Genomic DNA, 24,153 nt, shown 5'->3' on the forward strand with positions numbered 1-24,153 from the left:
GGCTTGGTCTTTATTGAACTGTTGCAACAGGGTGCTCCCCTCACTTGCAGGAGAGAGGAAAGGACACAGAAAAATGGTGTGCAAGGCCTTATAAAAACTTTTGAAATTCCCACCCTGTAGATCAAGACCACCCCCAGAAACATCATACATACATCACAGAAAGGAGGGGTTGAGGGAGGGGTGGTGGTGGTAACCTGAGTGTCCTGTCACCTGGCTGGTTCCCTTCTCCCCCTCCCCATGAGTCATTTTCAGAAGACAAAAGGTAGTCGCAGTTTCCTGCCCCCTGAGGGGGAATCCAATCACTGTTCTTTTGTTATAGTCCGTGTTGAATCCACACGTGTATGCAGTCCATTGTGTTGTTGATGGTCTTCTGTCTGAGACCATCAGGGTTGGCATAGCAACTGGGCAGGGCTCCTGTGTATGTACTGGTATGCTCAAGGGATTATGGCTGCCCTGTATCAAACCTTCCCCATTTTGTAGTCCTTCCTTCATGGAGTAAAATAAAAGTAGAACAGTACAAATCCGATGTATGGTTGATTTTCTATGAATTTATAACAGAAGCGTAGTGTATGTAGTGTGTGAGTGTGTGTGAAGTTTGTACAAACTGAATGATTGGGGGGGGGGAGTTTCCTGCTACACTTCCAAATGCACTGTTCCAAAATTATCACAGCCCGTGTCCAAATCACACACATACACAAATGTTTGATTTCTTAACATTTTTATCATTGCAAAACATGCAAAAAGGTTTACATCCAAACATTTCAAAATATCCTGAAACAAATCCTATTTTATTTATTACGGAGCATCCTAGTTTTGCAGAGCTGTTAAGCTCAGGCAGAAAATGAGGACAAGGCAGAGGCCGGCTGTAAGGGTGCTTCTGTTTATCTGCGGAAAGTATTTCCTCAACTTTCACTGGCATTAAAAATGCAAACATCCCAAGTTGTGGAGGTTCTGGATTTCACCTGCTCTGGGTCCAGCCTGTGGACAGCTCACCAGACGTCACAAAGATACTAACAAAATGGGCAGACACGAAGGATGTGTGAAAAGTGCAAAGTTCTCCTCTTCCTCCCTTCTACACTAGATAAAATATCTGTATGTTTTAATTTAACTTTTAAAGAAAAACATCAACAAAATTGCAGAGCAGATGGGTGGAGGGAAGAGGAAACGGATATAGCCCTTTTGCTGAAATAACCCTTTGGCAGCTCCCCACCCCCTTTTAAATCCCAACTGTGAAAATGTATAATTTGGCATGAAATCTACCTACCTTGAATTCGAAATGATAGAACCTAGATATATGGGTATTTAACTGGCTAATTTTTATTCCGAATTACTTTAATATGCTCTTTTATCTGATAACAGGGTCAACGGCAGGGGTCAGCATTGTTGGTCAACTTTCATTATCCACACTCTTTTTCTTTGGGGGGGGGGCATTGTCAACCCCCAGAGCTTCCTGGCTCCACCACTCCTCTGAGCGTGCAAGATCATGTAGATGGGACAGCAGCCTTGACTGGTTTTCCATTCTCCCTCTGGTCCAGAGAGAGAGAGAGAGAGAATAGTAGGCAGGTGAAGGAATTCCACACTCCCTCCGTTTGTATTGGGTCTGGGAGGGGCAAGGGATTGGGCAGTGGGGACAGCCCTAAGGAGGAGGTGGGGCTTCTTTGGGAGGAGATCTACTGAGGTCATCTTTTCCAAATGTACATTGAGTACACTGATCCATTATTGCTCCTTATGATACTTCTCTGCCATATTTTTTTAAAAAAATCTCATTCTTTCAATCTTATATTTTAGGATTCTGCAACTTTGCAGTTCTATTTTCTATGTCGTTTTATTGTTACCTGGTTTGGGAATTTTCTATAAAAATACATACGCCCCAAACTTGAAATGCAGTTGTGAAAACAGTGCAGTCCTGCTCTTGTGAACAGATGTGGTCTTAGTGCCCTTTCTCTTGCACAAGGATCAAAGGGTGCCTAAGCCACAAGAGTCTTGCAATCTCCTGATTCAGCACAAGAAAGACCATACAAATGTCCAGTCCACCTGTAATGGTTGTAGGAAGTCACCTTATCCCAGGGCAGACTGTTTCTCTACCCAGCTGCATATTGTTTACTCTGACTGGCAGCAGAGTTGCCCGATATTTGACTGCAGTCAGGTATTCCATGAATCTAAGGATAGCATTGGGGACGCGGGTGGCGCTGTGGGTAAAAGCCTCAGCGCCTAGGGCTTGCCGATCGAAAGGTCGGCGGTTCGAATCCCCGCGGCGGGGTGCGCTCCCGCTGCTCGGTCCCAGCGCCTGCCAACCTAGCAGTTCGAAAGCACCCCCGGGTGCAAGTAGATAAATAGGTACCGCTTACCAGCGGGAAGGTAAACGGCATTCCGTGTGCTGCGCTGGCTCGCCAGATGCAGCTTTGTCACGCTGGCCACGTGACCCGGAAGTGTCTCCAGACAGCGCTGGCCCCCGGCCTCTTGAGTGAGATGGGCGCACAAACCCCAGAGTCTGTCAAGACTGGCCCGTTCGGGCAGGGGTACCTTTACCTTTACCTTTAAGGATAGCATTTCAGTGCCCTTTTAATGCCATCATGGCTTTATTCAAGTTGAAAGATAGGGTAGAAGCAACTCCTTCCTACTTCAGGAATCTAGATTCACAAACACACACAACTGCAACCATAATTAAAAAATAAACCTGCTTCTCATTATGCGTTCATTTTGTCTGTAACAGTCAGACCTCCCCTGGCACTCCAAGTAAAAACCAGGAATAACAGTTTGTTCCCTTGAATATTGTTGGCATACACTGATATTTCTATAATATTATAACCTGTAAATAATACATTGATTAGAATAGTTTAGGATTTAATCTCCTTGCTACCAGGGCTCCTGCGATCAATATAAGCCAATTAGGCTCACCATCTGTGGTTTATTTCAGGGAACAGATTCCTATCCAGAATTAAAATTTCATATTGCTAAATAAGCAACCATCCCTTGCATTAAGAAAGAGGTGGCAAGCTTAGTTAGAATGCCTGTAAGTAGTGGTACTGTATATTTATAATATTATTTGCCTGGTCAATTAGTCAGATTCTCTTGCATTCCACGCCCGTCAAATGACAATCTCTCTCTCTCTCTCTCTCTCTCTCACACACACACACACACTCACACCAGACACTTCTAGAGCAACAGCCAGTGGTTTTCTAGCAGGCAACAAAACCTTGAGACAAAAAGTGCATGGCATGCTTCAGCAGAAATGGCATCTACTGAATGGAGTTTTTAAAAAGGCAATTTAGCTATGAGCACAAAAATTGCTTATGTCGGATCGTCTTGAGGGTCCATCAAGTACAGTCCCGTCTCCCAACAGCAGTCAATAAAATGTTCCTTTGTGAGCTCCCAAGATGGAGGCAGCTACTTTTGCCTAAGCCACAGGGGGATCTTGACATCAAACACTGGCTCTCTCTCAAGCATCGTATTGCAGTGGCTGTCCCACTCTGCTGTATGGTCCTCCGTCTCCTTTAAGGCTGCTGCTGGTACTGGCTTTCGGTGGCAGTGAAGAAGTCCTCCAGGATGCTCTGATTGTACTCGAACGTCGGGCGGTCCTCAGGCTTGCGTTTCCAGCACTGCATCATCACTTCATAGAGCTCCTCTGGGCAGCCCTCCGTGCGTGGCATCCGATAGCCGCGCTCTAGGGCACGGATCACTTCCTGGTGCGACATCCCTGAATTCAAACGGAAGGGAGAGAAACCATCGCTCAGTGGTTGTGTACCTGCATTGCACACAGAGGGTCCTAGGTTCCGTTCCCAGCACCTCCAGGTTGGGCTGAGAGAGATCCCAGCCCTGAAATATTGGAGAGAAGCTGCCAGTCATTGTAGGCAATGCTAAGCTAGGTAGACCAATGCTCTGACAGCATTCCTAGGTTCCTATGGACTTGTAGAAGCTAAGGGTTGCATCCAAAGCAGAGCTATGTGACTCATTCCATCAGCACAATGATTTCTCCTTGTGCACTTGAACCTTTCTCCTCTCCTTCCCCTGTAGGTAAAGGTAAAGGGACCCCTGACCATTAGGTCCAGTCGTGGCCGACTCTGGGGTTGCGGCGCTCATCTCGCTTTACTGGCCGAGGGAGCCGGCGTACAGCTTCCGGGTCATGCGGCCAGCATGACTAAGCTGCTTCTGGCGAACCAGAGCAGCGCACGGAAACGCCATTTACCTTCCCGCCGGAGCAGTACCTATTTATCTACTTGCACTTTGACGTGCTTTCGAACTGCTAGGTTGGCAGGAGCAGAGACCGAGCAATGGAAGCTCACCCCGTCACGGGGATTCGAACCGCCGACCTTCTGATCGGCAAGTCCTAGGCTCTGTGGTGTAACCCACAGCGCCACCCGCATCCCTTCTCTTTCCCCTGAGTGCTTCCTAAATCTGTTCTAGGAGTTGCCCCCAACCCTTTGTAGCAGATTTGAGGAGGGCCCAGCCCACATTCGGGGGTGGAGGGGGGAGAATTTTGGATGTGCTAGTGCAGTCCTTCTGCTAATGGAAACAAATGCATTGGATATCGCCCACTAAAAAATGGAGTAAAATTGGACCCATCTGCTCACCAAATAACATCCCTTCTGAAAGCAGAAAAGTTGGAACACTGCATGAAAATATGAACATACAAAGCTGCCAAACAGAGATTTTTGAGAGCACATGGTTGTATTTGGTAAACAATCTCCCATATTTAATCGGGCAGTTTAAAATAGCCCCATCCAAGAGGTTAAATTGTTTTCTTGCCTAAGCAGTTTATTTCCCAGCTAATTCCTCTTGGAAGCTTGACCAGGGTGCTATTCTTATTAAACTAAGATCTCTTGGTGTAGCTATTTGGACGTTTGTTTCTAACAAGGGTGGATAACTACCTAGCTGTCCCAGCCCTTAAAGTTATTGTGGGGTTCTCTGCGACCATCACCACCCCTTGCTCCTCCTTTCCACCAAGTATCCATGAGCCAAAAAAATCTGGAGACTTGAACATCAAAACCACACCATATACAGTATCTAAAGAATATTGATAGCACTTTAACAGTCACAGCTTCCCCCCAAGATTCTCGAGAACTGCAGCTTACCCCTCAAACTCACTCTTAACAAAGTACAGTTCCAAGGAAAAGCCATGTGCCTTAAATGTTTGGTGTGGGTGTCTGCAAAGAGACTTTTCTTATTACGCACCTGGGTATGGGGTCCGCCCATAGGTAATGATCTCCATCAGGAGGATCCCAAAAGACCAGATGTCAGACTTTATTGTGAAGGAGCCGTAGTTGATGGCTTCGGGCGCAGTCCACTTGATGGGAAACTTGGCACCTGCCCAGGATGGTCAAAACAAAGAAGGTGAGGCTCAGAAAGGTGGCATGGTATGCGCGGCAAGAAGTGGCTTATCAGCAGATAACAGGTTTGCTTTCCAAACTGCATTGTGGACACAGCCTGCACTACTGGTCTTTTACTGCAAGGAAATCTGGCTCCTAAAGGTTCGTGAAGCTGCATCCTAAAGTGGATGAAGCGATTCTCCTCCGGATGCAGTGTTGGGACTTTTTAGTTTACAGAAAAAGCAAGTAATAAGCTATGTGGGTTTATTCCATAGAATATCAGCTTACTACACTTCTGAGTACTGATCCTTGGCTACTTGATGTACCTGTTAGGGCCATTTATTCTACATTTTCTAGTTTTGTTCATGCAACATTGATTGACTTCTATTATTTGTGACTCTTTTCACATTTTTTTCTGTTTAAGAATTGTTACAAATATTTTGTTAGAACATTATTAGCCGTGTGCTGCCTGTGATTGTTCAGAGTACTCAAGAGAACCGCCTTGCAAAATTCAGAGAAGTGTGAATTTTGGTTCGTGTGTTGCTTCGGAAAGTGCAAATTGGGTAGGTCTGCCTTCAGTGCAAACTGGATTGAAATTTCTGTGCCCTCCATCCTTATTAAGTGTCTAAACCCTAATGCATACTGTACACAGAAAGATTGACAGGACAAAAGCAGGAGGGGCTGGCTTGTGCAACCAAGCATACAAAAAAAAGCCTCTCTTTGCACCTTCCCGGGCTGTGTATTCGTTGTCGTCAATCACCCGAGCCAAGCCAAAATCGGCAATCTTGCACACCAGCATGTCTGAGACCAAGATGTTGGCAGCTCTCAAGTCCCGGTGGATGTAGTTTCGCTTCTCAATGAAAGCCATGCCTTCTGCAATCTGCAGTAAAGAGAGATAGATCTATTGTAAGGGGAGCGATAGTGCAGCACCTGGGGAGGTTGGGACAACATAAATGACTGGTGTGCTGAGAGTACCACTTGGGTTCACTAGGCACACCCTTAGAACTGAGTTCACATCCCTCCACAGCCCCAGTAAATCTTTGCAGCAGCCTCTGGCGAGTATGTTCTGTAAAATGAAATCAAGGGTGACCTGCAAAGTCTGCAGCTTTCCTTAAACAAGTTTTCTTGCAGTTGCACGGAATTCCCGCCTTTGGGGGGAGGAATTTGCTTCCAGACGATGTTAATGGTGCCATGGCTAAAAATTGGCCGCTGTTTCTTTAATGCCTAAAAAAGCTGGGTCAGCATGCGTCAGCGGTCTGCACCGGGTGGTATATATAGAGTGAGAAATGTTAGTTTGGCGTTTGGTTGGGTTGGTTCGTTGGTTAGTGAAAGCTGGTAGTGTTGATGTGTGTACAGTTGGTCAGTCGCTTTGGCAGAAAGACTTTTAAGAATAAAAGCAGAAAGTACTCTGCAAATATACTTTTCTCGTGGACACTTTTATGCCGACAAGGGTCTGAGGACCAGGCTGAGGTGACAAAGGGAGGTCAGAACCTTTTTCTTCTTACAAACACTGACAAATGGAACAAGTCTCATGCCCCCTGCCCAAATGCAAAGCAATGCAGCCTCCACAAGAGAACAGCAAATCAAGACACCGGCTGACCCTTCTAGTATGCAACAGTTGTATATACCTTGCTATATTAGAATCATAGAATCATAGAGTTGGAAGAGACCACAAGGGCCATCGAGTCCAACCCCCTGCCAAGCAGGAAACACCATCAGAGCACTCCTGACATATGGTTGTCAAGCCTCTGCTTAAAGACCTCCAAAGTAGGAGACTCCACCACACTCCTTGGCAGCAAATTCCACTGTCAAACAGCTCTTACTGTCAGGAAGTGTGGGAAAATGATTGCTTGTACATGAGAGCATGAGCAAAGTTCTTATTGTTACAGGGTGATTTCATAGCTAGAAGCATCCTTGGAGCATGAACAGCGCGTGAACAGCTCGTGCTGTCCCATATGATTGGCTAACGTAGCATGGCCTGATCGCTCGCATGGTCTAGTACGAAGGTCTTTATCTGCTGGCTAGAACAAATTGCTTGGCTTGTATTTTTTGTATCTTTCTGATTTCACACAATAAAAGCTGTGCTGCATTAGCCCTAAGAGCAGCCATATTTCGGAACCTATCATGGTGTGAGACTGATTTTTCTTTGGATGCCGAGCTGTAACTCGACAATTGGTGCCCCGTGTGACTGCCTTCGGACTTCACGTTGTTTTTCATTATTCAGCACTCACCAACACGTCGTTCATCCACGTAGTGGATCCCTGGTGAGTGCTCCCGTGTGACTGCCTTCGGACTTCACGTTGTTTTTCATTATTCAGCACTCACCAACACGTCGTTCATCCACGTAGTGGATCCCTGGTGAGTGCTCCCGTGTGATTTCTTTCGGACTTCATGCTGTTTTACAACGTTCAGCCTCACCTCGCCCGGAAGGGCTGCAGACGCGTCGTTCATCCACGTAGTGGATCCCCGGTGAGAGCTCCCGTGTGAATGTGATTCTGGACTACGTTACGGACTTATCAGCACTTATCTCCGCCCGGACAGGGCAAAAGGCGCCTCACTCATCCTCCTACGGATCCCTCCGGTAAGTGCTCCCTGCTCTTTTTGCAACTCTTGCAATCATGGGAAAATCTCTCTCTGCACCACAGAAAATTTTTTTTAAAGACCTTAAATTCCTTTTGGCCAGTAACAACCTTGCTGTTCGGAAAGCTGACCTTAAGTCCCTTATAAAAGCCCTGGACACTCACTGCCCCTGGTTCCCCCAGGACGGAAATTGGGGGTTAGACGATTGGAAAAAAATTGGACATTTCTTTCAAAATCATCCTCAGATTGATGTCAAGGTTTTGCATGCCTGGGGTAACGTCTACAAAGCTATGTCGTGCTTAACTCCTTCAAACATTCTTCTGGCTGCGGCAACAGCTTCTTCGCCCGCCCCCCCGGTTCCCGCTTTGCCTGCCTCAAACCTACCTCCTAAACCGCCAGACATTCTCTCTTCGGCTCCTCCTGTCACTCCCCTGCATTCTTCACATTCAGCACCCCCCGCTCTTCCACCTCCTGCGCCCAAGGCCTCTGGCACCGCTTCTACTACTCCTCTCCAAGAATCTCTCCGTGCCGCCGCTCCGTTGTTGCCTTTTGATTCTGATACTCCAAATCTCTTCCCTGTGATTGCTCCTGCACCCCCAGCCCCCGTCATGCTGACCCAAACCGATGTTCTCGATGGGCTGACGGGAGGAGGCAATTTTTTTCCTATTGCCCAACAGTTGGCCCTTGATCCTATGTATTGGGCAGCCACCACAGCCTCAGCCCAAGAGACTCTGGCCTCTGTCCCTGATGACAGGAATGAGCGCGATGGCCGATGGGGGAGCATCAGACAGGGCCCTGCAAAGCCCTATGGACAATTTGTTGATCGCTTGTACAATACCTTCAAGCGGCAAGTTCAGAACCTGGCAACACAAGAACTGATTGTACGCCAGCTTGTGTTTGATGATGGAAATGAGGACTGTAAGCAAGCGCTGCGCCTTCTAATGGCAACATCAAATATAGCCATTGCTGATATGCTTAAAGCCTGCCAGTCAGTGGGCACTGCTAGCCACGGCCTGCTAGCCACGGCCTTGTCCTCCTCCGTGTCCCAAAATCCTGCAAAGGCTACAACCTGTTGGATTGACAGTGGCTAAAGAAAAATCCAGCGGACTTTACCCATTACGTGCCTGGGACACCAGCTGACAGCATCTGCAGCCATTCCAGTCACGCCTCAACTACAGTTTCCTTGTAATCTTAAACTGGTGGATTTATAACAAATTCTTGGACAGCTGAATTGGATAAAGAGTTATTTGGACCTGCCCACCTCCACTCTGTCTCCACTATTTTCTGCCCTTAAAGTACATAAGGATCCAGCGGACAAGATCACAATCACCTCTGCAATGGAAGAGGCTCTTCCACAGCTGTTCCAGTGTTTCCTGGCACGCTGAAAGGCCATCTTCATCCCTACTGCATTGGCCCCCCTTTTCCCTGGGAAGCCACTTCAACCACCAAACATCATTACAGTTTTGCTGCCTCCTAATAGCAACCATCCCATCTGTATCACCACGTTTCGTTGGGCTTGGACTTTTGACTCAGCAGTACAAGGAGCAATACATCAGACTTATTTACAGCAAATGGGCTCCTTACCAGCATCACTTGGATTTTACCCCCCAGATCTCTTCCTTTTTTCTCCTCCCTCAGGAGTCCTGCCCTATGATGTGTTCCCCTGAGCATGTACAGAGGGCTGTCTTGGAACTATTGTGGACTCTTGGCAAGGGAGGGGGTGAGGGGATTTCAGTGTGTTCCAGTTGTTTCATTTTTGTGCTTTGGCATGGTTCCCGGACAGTAAGCAAGTTGCAATGTGGTTCTTCAGCAAGGCCCGCGAAGACAATGGGCTCTGTTCTCGACCTTGTTGCAATCTTTTTAGTTACTGCTTGCCTAGTGCCTTTTAGCTGCTGAGAAAAATGATTTTTAAAAGCTTCTCAAAGTTTTGAGTTTTTTTTTTTTTTTTGGTGGTGGTATTCTAGCATTCCAGTAAATCCTTCATTAAGATTAGCAATAATATGAAGGACAATTGTATAAGTTTACCTCCTGTGTTTTTATTGCTTCTTGAAATAGCGTTTCTTTGTTTTTGTTTTAATCATAATAGCAAAAAATTTTTTTTGTCATTATCCATATTGTAATTGGACCTATGAGTATTTTGATGGATTTTTTTTGTTTTTTAATTTTTTTTATTACCACTATGAGTGGCAGACCAAAGGTTTTAATTAATAATGTCACAACTTACATGACCTATGAACAACAAGCTGCGTGTAGAGACTTTTATGTTTGGTTCGACTGGATGAGAAAGAGCAGCAGAACTACATGTTTGCTTCAATCTGATTTATGGTTATTTTGTGGCACACGTGCCTACAAAGAAATCCCCTCTGCCTTTTCTGGTACCTGCACGTTAGGTATAGTAGTACCCTTGGTGTATAAAATAGATAAGCTCCCAGCGGTCCGTTTGCGTAACAGAAGGGAAGTACAATCACCTATTTCTCAATATATAGGGACAGCCATTTCTAGGTCTCTTCTGCCTTCTTTAGGTGCAGCCATGAATTACCGTGATTTGCATAAATTGGCAAACTGGACAGAAAATTTGTTTAATTCCACCATTTTGGCTTTAAAAATGATTAACAAAGAAATATCAGAAATAAGAAATGTAGTTCTTCAACATCATTATGCTTTAGATGTGATCCTTGCTTCTAAAGGTGGAATTTGTGCCTTAATTCATTCTCATTGCTGCATGTATATAACTGATCAATCGACCAATATCTCTGCTACTATTGATCATATGGAACAAATGATAGCCCATAATCCTTTGAATCCACCTGAAGGTTTTGATTCATGGGAGTGGTTGTCTTCTTGGTTACCTAATGGATTATGGTTAAGAAAAATATTATTGATTGTAATTGCATGTATTGCTGGCTTCATTATGGTGTGTTGTTGCATTCAATGCATACCCTCTTTGATTTCCCAATGCACTGCATGGTGGTACCGACCACGGCCCACCACAGGGGTTACAAGAGGAATTTATGTTGCAAAGTGTAGACGCTTAGGCAATGAAGTGTACGATTTGGACTAATGGTCCCTCTTTTCCTCTAATAATATAAACAAGAAAAGGGGACATGTGGGAAAATGATTGCTTGTACATGAGAGCATGAGCAAAGTTCTTATTGTTACAGGGTGATTTCATAGCTAGAAGCATCCTTGGAGCATGAACAGCGCGTGAACAGCTCGTGCTGTCCCATATGATTGGCTAACGTAGCATGGCCTGATCGCTCGCATGGTCTAGTACGAAGGTCTTTATCTGCTGGCTAGAACAAATTGCTTGGCTTGTATTTTTTGTATCTTTCTGATTTCACACAATAAAAGCTGTGCTGCATTAGCCCTAAGAGCAGCCATATTTCGGAACCTATCATGGTGTGAGACTGATTTTTCTTTGGATGCCGAGCTGTAACTCGACAAGGAAGTTCTTCCTAATGTTTAGGTGGAATCTTCTTTCTTGTAGTTTGGATCCATTGCTCCGTGTCCGCTTCTCTGGAGCAGCCGAAAACAACCTTTCTCTCTCCTCTATGTGACATCCTTTTATATATTTGAACATGGCTATCATATCACCCCTTAACCTCCTCTTCTCCAGGCTAAACATGCCCAGCTCCCTTAGCCGTTCCTCATAAGGCATCGTTTCCAGGCCTTTGACCATTTTGGTTGCCCTCCTCTGGACACGTTCCAGTTTGTCAGTGTCCTTCTTGAATTGTGGTGCCCAGAACTGGACACAGTACTCCAGGTGAGGTCTGACCAGAGCAGAATACAGTGGCACTATTACTTCCCTTGATCTAGATCAGGGGTCTGCAACCTTTAAGACAAAAAGAGCCACTTGGACCCGTTTCCGAAGAAAAAACAACAACTGGGAGCCGCAAAACCATTGCGACATTTAAAACAAATATATCTCCGGAGCCACGATCTGACAGCGGGCGGGAAGGTGACGTCGGGACGGTGCGTGACTAACGCATGCACCGCCCCCATGCGACGTCACAGCCAGTACAGCGCCCGCCACAGTGAGGAGTGTTGGGGCGCACAATGCGCCTCCTCCCCTCGCTAGTATCCGCCCCGGAGCCGCAGCAAAGATGTAAAAGAGCCACATGCGGCTCCGGAGCCGCAGGTTGCAGATCCCTGATCTAGATGCTATACTCCTATTGATGCAGCCCAGAATTGCATTGGCTTTTTTAGCTGCCGCGTCACACTTAAAAATTAAATTGCTTTGGGGTGCCTCATGGGAAGCCGGTTAATAAATGAAATAAATAATAATTTACATTAATAAATAAGTGAAGGAGAGAGATTTGTGATGCTGATGAGAACTGCGGCAGGCAGGATTCCTTTTCACTTATTATGTTTCCTCTGAGACACACAAGGAGGGGCACATGGTTCTCCCCACTGCGCCATTACAACAACCCTGTAAGGTGAGGTTGAGAAATTATGGGCTGGTTGATAAATAACACCTTCTCTTCCCACCGTGCAAGTCATGAGAACTTCTAAAGCTTCAGTCAACTTGCTGTACCGTCCAAACCCCAGAGAACTATGTTCATTCTCAACTATGGTGAGAGTCAAATAAGGCAACTCCAAACCCAGAAACAGCATTATAAACCCAGTTGAAAGTATAACTACTTGTACCCGAAGATGCCAGTAGTACACGGGAAAAGGATTTAGGGATCTTAGTAGACCACAAGCTTAGCAAGAGTCAACAGTGTGATGCAGCAGCAAAAAACACTAATGCGATTTTACAAAAGTATAGTGTCCAGGTCATGGGAAGCAATACAGTGGTGCCTCGCAAGATGGAAAGAATCCGTTCTGTGATTCTCTTCGTCTAGCGGTTTTTTCGTCTTGCGAAGCATTGACGGATTAGCGGATTAGCGCTATTAGCGGCTTTTAGCGGCTTATCGGCTTATCGGATCAGCTGATAAGCGGCTTAGCGGCTTAGAAAAAGGGGGGGAGGGGAAAAAACCCACAGGAACTCGCAAGACATTTTCGTCTTGCGAAGCAAGCCCATAGGAGATTCGTTTTGCGAAGCACCTCCAAAACGGAAAACTCTTTCGTCTAGCGAGTTTTCCGTCTTGCGAGGCATTCGTCTTGCGGGGCACCACTGTAGTACCACTGTATTTTGCCTTGGTCAGACCACACCTGGAATACTGTGTCCAATTCTGGGCACCACAATTTAAGAAGGATGTTGACAAGCTGAACGAGTGCAGAGGACAGCGACCACGATCAAGGGTTTGGAAACCAAGCCTTATAAGGAACAGTTGAGAGAGTTGGGTATGCTTAGTCTGGAAAAGAGGAGACTTAAGAGCCGATATGAGAGCCATCTTCAAATATCTTAAGGGTTGTCCCATGGAAGATGGAGCAATCTTGTTTTCTCCTGCTCTGGAGGGTAGGACTCGAACCCATGGCTTCAGGTTACAAGAAAGAAGATTCCAACTCAACACCAGGAAGAACTTTCTGACAGTAAGAGCTGATTGACAGTGGAACAGTCTCCCTCGGGAGGTTGTGGACTTTCCTTCCTTGGAAGTTTTTAAGCAGATGTTGCGTGGCCATCTGTCATGGATGCTTTAGCTGAGATTCCTGCATCTAGATGACGCTCAGGGTCCCAACTCTACAATTCTATGATTCTACGCCCTATAAGCAGCTTGTCGAAAACCATGTAATGTCATAGGTGAGGAAAGATTTTGACTCAAAACTTCCTGGTCCGGAGATTCACGTTGAGCGATTCTCGGACGACATGTCTCTGGGGCTCCGCAGAGACCTGAAGCCAAGGGGTTAACTGTCAGCCCCACCAACCTAAGCAAGACGGATGGCACCCTGGGCACACCTGCTCTTTTGATGGACTGGTTTTGGTGGAGGGAGGGAGAGCACAGACCGTTGTGACAAAGGCCTCCTTGTTCCGCAGCGGAGGGAGACCCAGAGGAAGGAAATGCCCTTGGACCCGTTCCAGGTTTCCTACTTCCTTAGGAGTCAATGCAAACAAAGAAAGCACACTAGGCAGATTTGCCTATTCAAATCTGCATCACTGCGGGAAACAATGGGGTTCTCACAACCATGGCCCAACGCTCTCACATCCCTAGATATTAAATGCAATGAAACTCCACCAACGAACAAAATCTCAAAGTAGCTGTTTTACTACAAAGGAATTTCAGAAATAGACTGGAAAGAGAAGCTGCTGAATTGCAACTCATTACCAAACTTAAAACCATGGAGAGACCTGGTTTGAACAAAGACATTGGATTCTTATCTCATTATACATGACTAAGCCATTTTTCACCTTCTCACCCCTTGCCTTTTCCTGGAAGACCTATTGCAGTCGTTAAGAGTCGTCAACAGGCTCATCTCAGCTATCTGCCAATCTCCCATTCCCACCACCCTTCTGAGTAATACCCCTCCCCACCTTCTCACTATATAGAAGGGTCTGGCAACTTCTGTTTCAGTGTATCTGAAGAAGTGTGCATGCACACGAAAGCTCATACCAAGAACTAACTTAGTTGGTCTTTAAGGTGCTACTGGAAGGAATTTTTTTATTTTGACTATGGCAGACCAACACGGCTACCTATCTGTAACTCCACCAACAAAGTGGTGCCTGTTGTTAGGAACCCGCTGGAGGGTCTCTAAGCCTAGGAACTCTCACACCTGCAGGGTTGCTCATGCAGGGACAGGGGAAGGAACCTGTGGCACTTCAGATGTCGCAGGACTCCAACTCCCAGCAGCCATTGCGGCTGGCATGGCCCAATGACCCACACACACCCAAAGACCTGTTGGACAGCTTCTTTGGCCCTGAACAGGTGGGACAATACTCGCAGAATTGTTTGGGGCAGTGAGCGAAACATATTGCCGCCGTACGAATCTAGGGTACGACTGCATTTGGAATCCTCTGCAGAGTTTTAGCCACCTGGCCTCAAAAAGTAGGGCAGAAGCCCAAGAACGCCGCACCACCAGGCTGGCAGAGAAGTGGCACCAGTAGCAGTACCGGCTTCTTGCCACTGCCACTTTGCGAGTGCCACAACACAAACCAGGTAAGAGAGGCTCAGGTAGAGGTGGGGTGGCATTGCCCCTGTCCAGAAGGATATTGCAGAATTGTAAAAGGTTCAGAAAGGGGTGCCCAAAATGATTGACACCCTATAAAGAAAGGCTGCAGCACTGCGGACTTTTTAGTAGCTGGACAAGGTTAGCGTCAACTGAATAAATTCAAGAGCTGGAATAGCTCAGTTTGTAAAGCATGAGACTCTTAAGCTCAGGGTCTTGGGTTTCAGCCACATGTCAGGTGAAACATTCCTGCACTGCTGGACTAGACAAGTCTTGTGGTCCAACTCTGCAATTCTATGATTCTACGCAGTTTTGCAGGAGCTCCTTGGCTGCCCAGGATGGAGGACAGGTGTGGAATTCTAGCTGGGATTACCCTGCCCTGCAGAGAGGGAATAGAGACTCCACTGCGTTGAGTCACCTTGGGTCAGTCTTTAAAAAGTGTCTCTTGTCTATAGTTATGAGAGGACAGACTTCGGAGGAAAGAAAGGAAGCCCTTTCCCATAAAGTGCATAGTTAAAACTACTGTCACGGTCCTGTTCACGGGCGATCGAAGGCCCGGCAGGGGACGTCAGGACCGGGGGCAAGATGGCGGGGTGGGAGCAGGAACGGGGGTCCAGAAGCCAGGAAGCCAAGAGTCCAAGGGTCAGAGAACTGGGAATCAAGAAGCCAAGGTTCCGAGGGTCAGGAAGCAAGGAGTCACAAAGTCAAGGGTCCGAGGATCAAGAAGCAAGGAGTCACGAAGTCAGGGGTCCGAGGATCAGGAAGCAGGGAGTCACGAGGTCAAGGGTCCGAGGGTCGAGAAGCAGGGAGTCAAGAAGCTGAGGTTCAAGGATCAGGAAGCAAGAAGCCAAACACATCAAGGCAGGAAGCGTGTTGCTGTGGCAAAGAAATGCTGACCTTATATCCCTTCCCGGCTCTTGCCACCAGGTGCTGTGAGTTACCAAGTGGCCTCACCTGTGTGGCCGCGCCTTGCCTCCCCAGAACAAACTCAGGAAGGCCCCAGTCCTGCAAAGTCCTATTGGTCACAGGGCCTGGCTCCTGCACGCACTCCTGACAACTACAGAACTTGCTGCCACTGGAGGCAGGGATGGCCAACAACTTTAAACGAGGATGAGACAAATTCATTGAGAAGAGGGCTATCAATGGCTACTAGGCTTCTAAATCCTGGAGACCACGGGAGGGGAGAGATCCAAGTACTACTTGTGCGTTTGTCACAAGCATTGGTTGGCCACTGTGAGAAAAGGATGCTATATTAGGTATTTTAGGTCAAGACATACCAAAAGAAATGAGGACTTTATTTATGTATGCCACTACAGCAGCAAGAATGTTGACTGCACAAAATTGGAAGCCTGGAGAAATACCAACTAAAGAACAATGGGAAGAGAAGTTGATGAACTATGCAGAACTGGCAAAAATGACAGGTAGACTAAGAGAAAAAGACAACAGAGACTTTGAAAAAGATTGGGAACCATTCATATTATATTTGCAGAAACAAAGAAAGTCAATAGACTTGATGGCAGGATTTAAATAAACATTCACATTATTAGCATCAGAAAATGTTTAGAAGATGGTGAAATAAGATGATGTAGTTAATTTTATTTTTAGGTTTATAGGTTTGATGTTATGTTATTAATAACCTTTTCTGTAGAAGATAGGTAGCCGTGTTGGTCTGCCATAGTCAAAAAAAATAATAATAATAATAAAAAGGTGCTACTGGAAGAAATTTTTTTATCTTTTCTGTAGAGAGATAGCAAAGCGGGTGAAAATAGAAACAAACCAGAAACGCAAGTCTTGGGGGGGGGGAGGAATATATAGTAAACATTAAGAATTTGAGATGTAATGAATGAAAATGAAAAATGAATTAATTTTTTTAAAAAGAGAGAGAGAGAGAGAGAGAAGGATGCTAGACTGGATGAGCTCCCTTTGGCCTGATCCAGTAGCAGGTCTCTTTTTCAGGTCACACTCACCTGGGCACAGAAGTCTATCAATACAGGGAGCTGCTGTTTGTGACCCTCGTCACTCTTCAGGAAATCCAGCAAACTGCCTGCGGAGAGGAAAGAAACCCATCAGGGCGCTGTCCATTGTGTTCTTCAGAGGGGGCTAGATCTTCCATTAGGAAGGGACCCATTGCTCAGTGGGGCAGCACATACTTTGTTCCCAGGCTCACATAGACATGGGCTGTCTGGATGCTCAGAGACACGGGCTTACCCCACCCTGTCTCCCTATAATCAGCCTTTCCCAGGGGCTGGTGGGAGTTGTACGGCTGGAGGGCACCAGGTTGGGAGGGCTGGAGGGCACCAGGTTGGGAAAAGCTGCCCTATATCATAATTAGCACCAAAGAGTTTTGCAGGGACATCTGGTAAGGTGGCCTCTGAATTCTGCAGCTGAGTCTTCTGCATCTGGACTCTGGAGTAATCTCCTTTGTTCCAGAGGGGCTTACTCCCACCTTAGAGGTAAAGGCACTTGCATAATATCTGACTTCAAATATCCCGGGATGCCCCATGAAGCACCTTAAGGTCCATAAGTAGCAACACACTAGAGGTCCCTAAGGAAGTCAGATTAACCTCAACCAGAGCCAGGGCCTTTTCAACACTGGCCCCGGCCTGGTGGAATGCTCTGTCTCATGAGACCAGGGCCCTGCAGGGCCTGTAAGAAAGAGTTGTTCCGCCTGGCCTTTTGCTTGGAATCAACTTGATCCCCTTCCCCTCTTTCTTTCCCCCTTTTTTCTTCTGTGATGTAACTCCTATTTGGGGACTTCCCTGGCTTTTTTCTGGTCCACGTAGGACCAGTCTGGATAGTTGGCCTTGGTGAAGATTTGACATTTTCATCCCCATTTTTTTTTTTTTTGAGTTTCTGCAGAAATGAGGCTGCATTTTAATGTATTTTAATCTTGTTTTTTAAAGTTGTATTTCAATCAACTGTTTTATATCTGGTGTTAGCCGCCCTGAGCCCGGTCTTGGCTGGGGAGGGCGGGGTAGAATCATAGAATCATAGAGTTGGAAGAGACCACAAGGGCCATCGAGTCCAACCCCCTGCCAAGCAGGAAACACCATCAGAGCACTCCTGACATATGGTTGTCAAGCCTCTGCTTAAAGACCTCCAAAGTAGGAGACTCCACCACACTCCTTGGCAGCAAATTCCACTGTCAAACAGCTCTTACTGTCAGGAAGTTCTGCCTAATGTTTAGGTGGAATCTTCTTTCTTGTAGTTTGGATCCATTGCTCCGTGTCTGCTTCTCTGGAGCAGCCGAAAACAACCTTTCTCCCTCCTCTATGTGACATCCTTTTATATATTGGAACATGGCTATCATACCACCCCTTAACCTCCTCTTCTCCAGGCTAAACATGCCCAGCTCCCTTAGCCGTTCCTCATAAGGCATCGTTTCCAGGCCTTTGACCTCCTCTGGACACGTTCCAGTTTGTCAGTGTCCTTCTTGAACTGTGGTGCCCAGAACTGGACACAGTACTCCAGGTGAGGTCTGACCAGAGCAGAATACAGTGGCACTATTACTTCCCTTGATCTAGATGCTATACTCCTATTGATGCAGCCCAGAATAAATTCTTATTCTTATTATCTTAAGGACTGTTGCATGAAAGATGGAGAAACTTGTTTTCTGCTGCCCCAGAGGGCAGGACCTGAACCAATGCATTCAAGTTACAAGAAAGGAGTTTCTGGCTAAGCATCAGGAAAGACTTTCTGATGGCAAGAGCCGTCAGACAGCGGAACAGACTCCCTCGGGAGGTGGTGCACTCTCCTTCCTTGGAGGTTTCTAAGCAGAGGTTGGGTGGCCACCTGTCAGGGATGCTTCAGCTGCGATTCCTGTATTGCAGGGGGTTGGACTAGATGACCCCGGGAGTCCCTTCCAACTCTGCAATTCTAGTATCTTCTTCCTCCACCTTCTCCTGCTGCTCCCCACCCAGCTATCTCTTCCTCCCAGCTGCGTGCTGCATCCTGCGAAACCTCATTAGCATGTGGCACTCATGTGCTAGGAGCTGACGGCGCCTCCGCAGAATGCTGCTAAATTGTACCAGCCCTCTAGATGCTGGGAGACAGTGAGGAAGGCTGCCTGCTGCCAAAAACAAGGCAATAACCCCGATTCTTAAGGAACTCGGGTTTCATGTTGCTTTTAAAAAAACGTTTCCAGTTTCTAGCCTTCTTGATTGTGATGAGAAGGCTGAAAACAGAGGAGGAGTGAAAAAAAGGAATGGCAAGATAAACTGTTAGAGTATATTGAATTGGCTAGATTAACAGAGGCAATTAGAGATCACACTAGACAAGAGTTTCAAAAAGCATGGGGGAAATGCAGAGAATACGTCACGAAACAGTGCCCTAAAATACACACCTGGACTTGTTTCGATTAATGTCTGCAGGAGACTTTGTGGATATTTAAGTTATAATTAGAAAATTCTTAATAATTATTCATAAAGGAAACAGCTTATAAGAAGTAAACAAGGAGGCCAGATACAGGATAAAGGAAGTCTTTTATTTGGTTGTTTGTATTGTTGTATGTTATGCTTATTGTATGTTATGTTCACGTTTAATGAGGGTGGATTTCTGTATTGGGGGTGGTGGTGGGTTTATGTTATGTTGTAAATAAAATTTCCAATAAAAAATTATTTAAAAAAGTAAAAAAAGAGAAGGACGAGTGAAAAAGGTATTGTTGGGCAGGTGCCTTTTGCAAAAACCTCCTTTTGGGGATAGAAGCTTGGGGATGGAACAGGCTTCACCAACCTGGTACCCTCCAGATGTGCCGGCTGAGTCTGTAGCCCCAAACATCTGGAGAGCACCAGGTTGGCAAAGGCTGCTGCTGAACCTTCCGCTCCTTCCTGCGTCTCACCTTTCTCCATGTATTCGGTGATGATGTAAATGGGCTCCTCCTTGGTCACAACGGCATGCAGCTTGACCAGCTTGTCGTGCTGCAGGGTCTTCATGATGTTGGCCTCTTCCAGGAAGGCCTCCACAGACATGCTCCCTGGCTTCATGGTTTTGACGGCCACTTTTGTGTGCATGTTGTAGGTGGCTGGAGAGGAGAGAAGGGGCTGTTTCAGAGCGGCAGAATCACAGAGCATCGTCCATTCCAACGCCCTGAAATGCAGGAATCCTTTTGCCCAACATGGGGCTCAAACTCACGAGCCTGAGGTCAAGGGTCCAATGCTTTACCAAGTGAGCTATCCATCATGGGAAATGGATCTTTCCATCACCATACCCAGGGAGACCATATGAGACCCAAACCACTATGCTAACTGATGCCCAGGGATGTTGTGCAGTCTGTGATTTCCAGGCAAGCACGGGGTGCGTTGTAAAAGCAGAATGTGGAATGGGCTACGGAATTCTTTAGCTTTAGGTAAGAACAGTTTCTAGACTAAAACAACAGGCCCCCAAAGCCTATGGACGTTATTTGGCAAGACCCAGTGTCAGAAGCACCCTGCATCTAGAAAGCTAGCACATCAGGCAGCACGGTTCCAGACTCTCCTGGGGTTTCTTCATGAACATATGAAGAAGCTACAACTAATCCAGAATGCGGCAGCTAGACTGGTGACTGGGAGCGGCCGCCGACACCATATAACATCGGTCTTGAAAGACCTACACTGGCTCCCAGTACGTTTCCGAGCACAATTCAAAGTGTTGGTGCTGACTTTTAAAGCCCTAAACGGCCTCGGTCCAGTAAACCTGAAGGAGCGTCTCCACTTCCGTCGTTCTGCCCGGACACAGAGGTCCAGCACCAAGGGCCTTCTGGTGGTTCCCTCACTGCGAGAAATAAGGTTACAGGGAACCAGGCAGAGGGCCTTCTCGGTGGTGGCACCTGCCCTGTGGAACACCCTCCCAGCAGATGTCAAAGAGAAAAAAACTACCAAACTTTTAGAAGACATCTGAAGGCAGCCCTGTTTAGGGAAGCTTTTAATGTTTAATAGGTTACTGTATTTTAGTGTTTTGTTGGAAGCCGCCCAGAGTGGCTGGGGAAACCCAGCCAGATGGGCGGGGTATGAATAATAAATTATTATTATTATTATTATTATTATTATTATTATTATTATTATTATTATTACATATGGAATTGGCTGCAACAGATGGTTACCAGATGTGGCCTCCATGTTCAGAGGCAGTATAACTCTGCTTCCCAGAAGCCCATCTGGCTGGCCATCACAGGGAACTAACATAGAGGACTAGGGAGACCCTAGCCTCATCCTTTGACAGGCCGGTTCCGACATTCTTACCCATCCAGACTTCTCCGAATTGCCCAGCTCCCAGTTTCTTCTCCAGCTTCAGAGAGCTGCGGGGGATTTCCCAGGCATCTTTCTCCCAGGGTTGCTGAGGTTTCGGAGCGATACACGGGTAAGTCAGCTTTTGACAAAGACCATCAGCTTGCCCTGGAAGAGAACACAGGTTATTCTACCCTGCAGGGTCCCAAGGCAAGGCTGCAGGCTGGCGCTTTTGGAAACAAGGCTCCAAACGGGCCACAAATTTTGTTAAACTTGTGCCACCATGGAGAAGCCTTGATATGAACCCATCGCAGATACGTGAGAGAGTGGCGTGGAGTAGTGGTTAGAGTTCTGGACTAGAGACCTTGGAGACCAGGGTTCAAATCCCTCCTGGCTGTAAACACACCGGGTGACCGTGAGCCAGTCACAAAGAGATGGAGGCGTTCCAGGGAGCACCCAGGATAGGCTCACCCTTATAATGGCTGACCAGCTCCTGCAAGCTGCTGAAGGTGATCCGGGCAGAAATGTAAAAGCCGCCGCTGTCCAGCGTCCGAATCTTGTAATGCTTCACTGTCTCCATTTTCTTCTGGTTGTCGAAATCTCGCACAGACAAGGAGTAAGAACCTGGGCCGAGAGGGAGGAATGCAAACTGAAAAAGGAGGTTCACGTGACCATTTCACCAGTTCTCCCATACCTGCTCTTGGGGTTTTGGATCTAGTCCATTATAAATGGGAGGAGGGCAGTGTTTCTAAGAAGCCAGCTTCAATGAGAAACATATAAAACTACTGGTGATATCTGCCGTATGGACATTGCCTCAGGCTGGGTGCAATGACCTGGTTTGCATGTAACACTACACCATGGTTTGTGTAAGGCAGCCTTCCTCAACCCGGTATGCCCTCTTGAAGTTTTGGACTACAACTCCCATCAGCCCCAGCCACACAGCTTATGGGAGTTGCTTGGGGGAGGCTGGTTCAAGCCATGGTTTGTTTACCAACTGCTCTCGCTTCATGCCTATTTAGCTTGGCAAGTGTCTCCGGTGGGCTGGCCAAGCGAACCACGGTTCACATGCAATTCCTGTTTGTAAATTGTGTACGTGCAGCTACTCACACAGAGTCAATTAAGGTTTGGCAGACAGCCAAAAGGTCATGTGAAGGAGTAAGTCTGCCTGGTGATAAAGAGGCATGGAGACAGCTCCATGATTGGTCAAGCTCTCAAGGGAGTGATAATTAATGGCCTACTATCTGTTAGTTCGGTGGGTCAGTGTCAGTGTAGGAGTTGTGAGTCGTGTCAGAGAGAGCAAGCTAAAGATCCGTGTTCTGTTCCTGTAAATAGTCCACTGTATATAATAAACACCTAACTACAAGTTCCTGGTTCCTGCTTCGTCTATCCTGTCTGCAGCCAAGTCGCCAATTGCTTCCCTGGATTCTGCGTTTACTCTGCTAGGTCTGGCTGAGGTCCTGCAACTAGTCGGAAAGTTGCGAAACACCAAATAGGTTTTGCCAATAATGCCAAACCATAGTTAAGACAAGCCAAGGTCTGTTAACTAGCAAGCCATGGCTTCCCCATTGTGGTTTGCTGGCAGGAAACAAACCACTAGGCAGGGTTTGAATGATGAAAAGATACTGTATTTTTTGCTCTATAAGACTCACTTTTTCCCTCCTAAAAAGTAAGGGGAAATGTGTGTGCATCTTATGGAGCGAATGCAGGCTGCGCAGCTATCCCAGAAGCCAGAACAGCAAGAGGGATTGCTGCTTTCACTGCGCAGAGATCCCTCTTGCTGTTCTGTTTTCCTCCTCCAAAAACTAGGTGCGTCTTGTGGTCTGGTGCGTCTTATAGACCGAAAAATACGGTATTTTCCTAAACTGTGTGTTACACACAAACCAGGCCAGAGTCTGTCTTTCCTATGTTCAAGCCCAACCCTCACAAGTCAGCCTACTGACCCCTGCCCTACGATTGCCTTGACTCACCCAGGAATTGGGGAAGATTGCAAGTGGCCGTTGGGGGTCTCCTGTGGTCCTTGCGGAAGAACATCCTGCTCAAGCAAGAGATACAGATGGCAGGGCAGGACCTGTCCTCAGACGCTGGGCAAGACTTGTCCTCAAGCACCAGGCAGGGACCTGGCCATCTAACCTCCCTGTTGCTGTCAGCGCCTCCTCCTGCAAGTCACACATAGGGAAAAGCTTGCAGGAAGCAGAGGTGGGTCAAGCTGTCTTGCAGCAGCAGCAGGAGGGAGAACTGGAAAGTGCCACCGGATCGCCAACACTTCCTCCCCAACCCAATTTCAACCCCCTGCACTGGAGAGGCTCACACAACAAGTGGGGCCTGCCCAAGCCCTCCACTCTGGGACTGCCCCACAGGAAGAGAGGGGAAAGGAAGATGGTGTACCAGGATGGTGGCAGAGGTGTTGCAAGGTGGGTTGCGGTCCAGCCTGGGTGCCACCTCCGAGGGGGGGTGACAAAACGCTGTGCGGCACTCAGCGTCTGTGATCTCCCCCAAAAAAGCTCAACAACTTCGGCTTCCACAAAGAAAGCTCCACAACTAAATAGCCCCACAACTTTGGCTCCGCAAAATAAAATGAAATACAGTGGTACCTCTGTTTGCGAACAGGGTCTGTTCCGGAGGCCCGTTTGCAACCTAAAAAGAACGCAACTTGCGCCTCCACGTCTGTGCATGCGCGGGTCATGATTCGCTGCTTCTGTGCATGCGCGTGATATCATTTTGCATGTCTGTGCATGCGTGAGCGGCAAAACCCGGAACTAACCCGTTGCGGTACTTCCGGGTCGCTGCAGGACGCAACCTGAAAACGCTCAACCTGAAGCAAACGTAACATGAGGTATGACTGTAAAGTCAAACCATTTTTGCAGGCAAAAATAAATAAATTTCAATTTGGGGGTGGGGTCACAAGAATTTTTCCGCCCTGGGTACCACCTGACCTTGCTACGCCACTGGACGGTGGAAGAGGAAAGCAAACTGAACAACATTCGCTCTGCCCCACTTGTGGGTTTCCCAGAGGCACCCAGCAG

The 24,153-nt window shown here is 47.1% G+C and overlaps 2 protein-coding genes across 2 annotated transcripts in view; both read right to left on the minus strand.

The window, feature by feature from the left end:
- The window catches only part of CCM2L (CCM2 like scaffold protein), an 881,881-nt gene that overhangs the window by 809,780 nt on the left and 47,948 nt on the right, over nucleotides 1-24,153 (minus strand). The window lies entirely within an intron of this gene.
- The window catches only part of HCK (HCK proto-oncogene, Src family tyrosine kinase), a 40,543-nt gene continuing 17,091 nt past the window's right edge, over nucleotides 702-24,153 (minus strand). The window contains exons 7-15 of the mRNA XM_083507471.1: nucleotides 23,098-23,286; nucleotides 21,602-21,754; nucleotides 21,146-21,298; nucleotides 19,768-19,950; nucleotides 16,898-16,974; nucleotides 6,033-6,186; nucleotides 5,173-5,304; nucleotides 2,536-3,697; nucleotides 702-2,159 (exon numbers count right to left, since the gene is read on the minus strand). Of these exons, the coding sequence (XP_083363597.1) occupies nucleotides 3,495-3,697; nucleotides 5,173-5,304; nucleotides 6,033-6,186; nucleotides 16,898-16,974; nucleotides 19,768-19,950; nucleotides 21,146-21,298; nucleotides 21,602-21,754; nucleotides 23,098-23,286 (1,244 nt within the window). The 3' untranslated portion in view covers nucleotides 702-2,159; nucleotides 2,536-3,494. The remainder of the gene's footprint in view (nucleotides 2,160-2,535; nucleotides 3,698-5,172; nucleotides 5,305-6,032; nucleotides 6,187-16,897; nucleotides 16,975-19,767; nucleotides 19,951-21,145; nucleotides 21,299-21,601; nucleotides 21,755-23,097; nucleotides 23,287-24,153) is intronic.

The sequence above is a fragment of the Podarcis liolepis genome (assembly GCF_965112155.1).
Source record: "Podarcis liolepis genome assembly, chromosome: 6".
NCBI classification, from domain to species: Eukaryota; Metazoa; Chordata; class Lepidosauria; order Squamata; family Lacertidae; genus Podarcis; species Podarcis liolepis.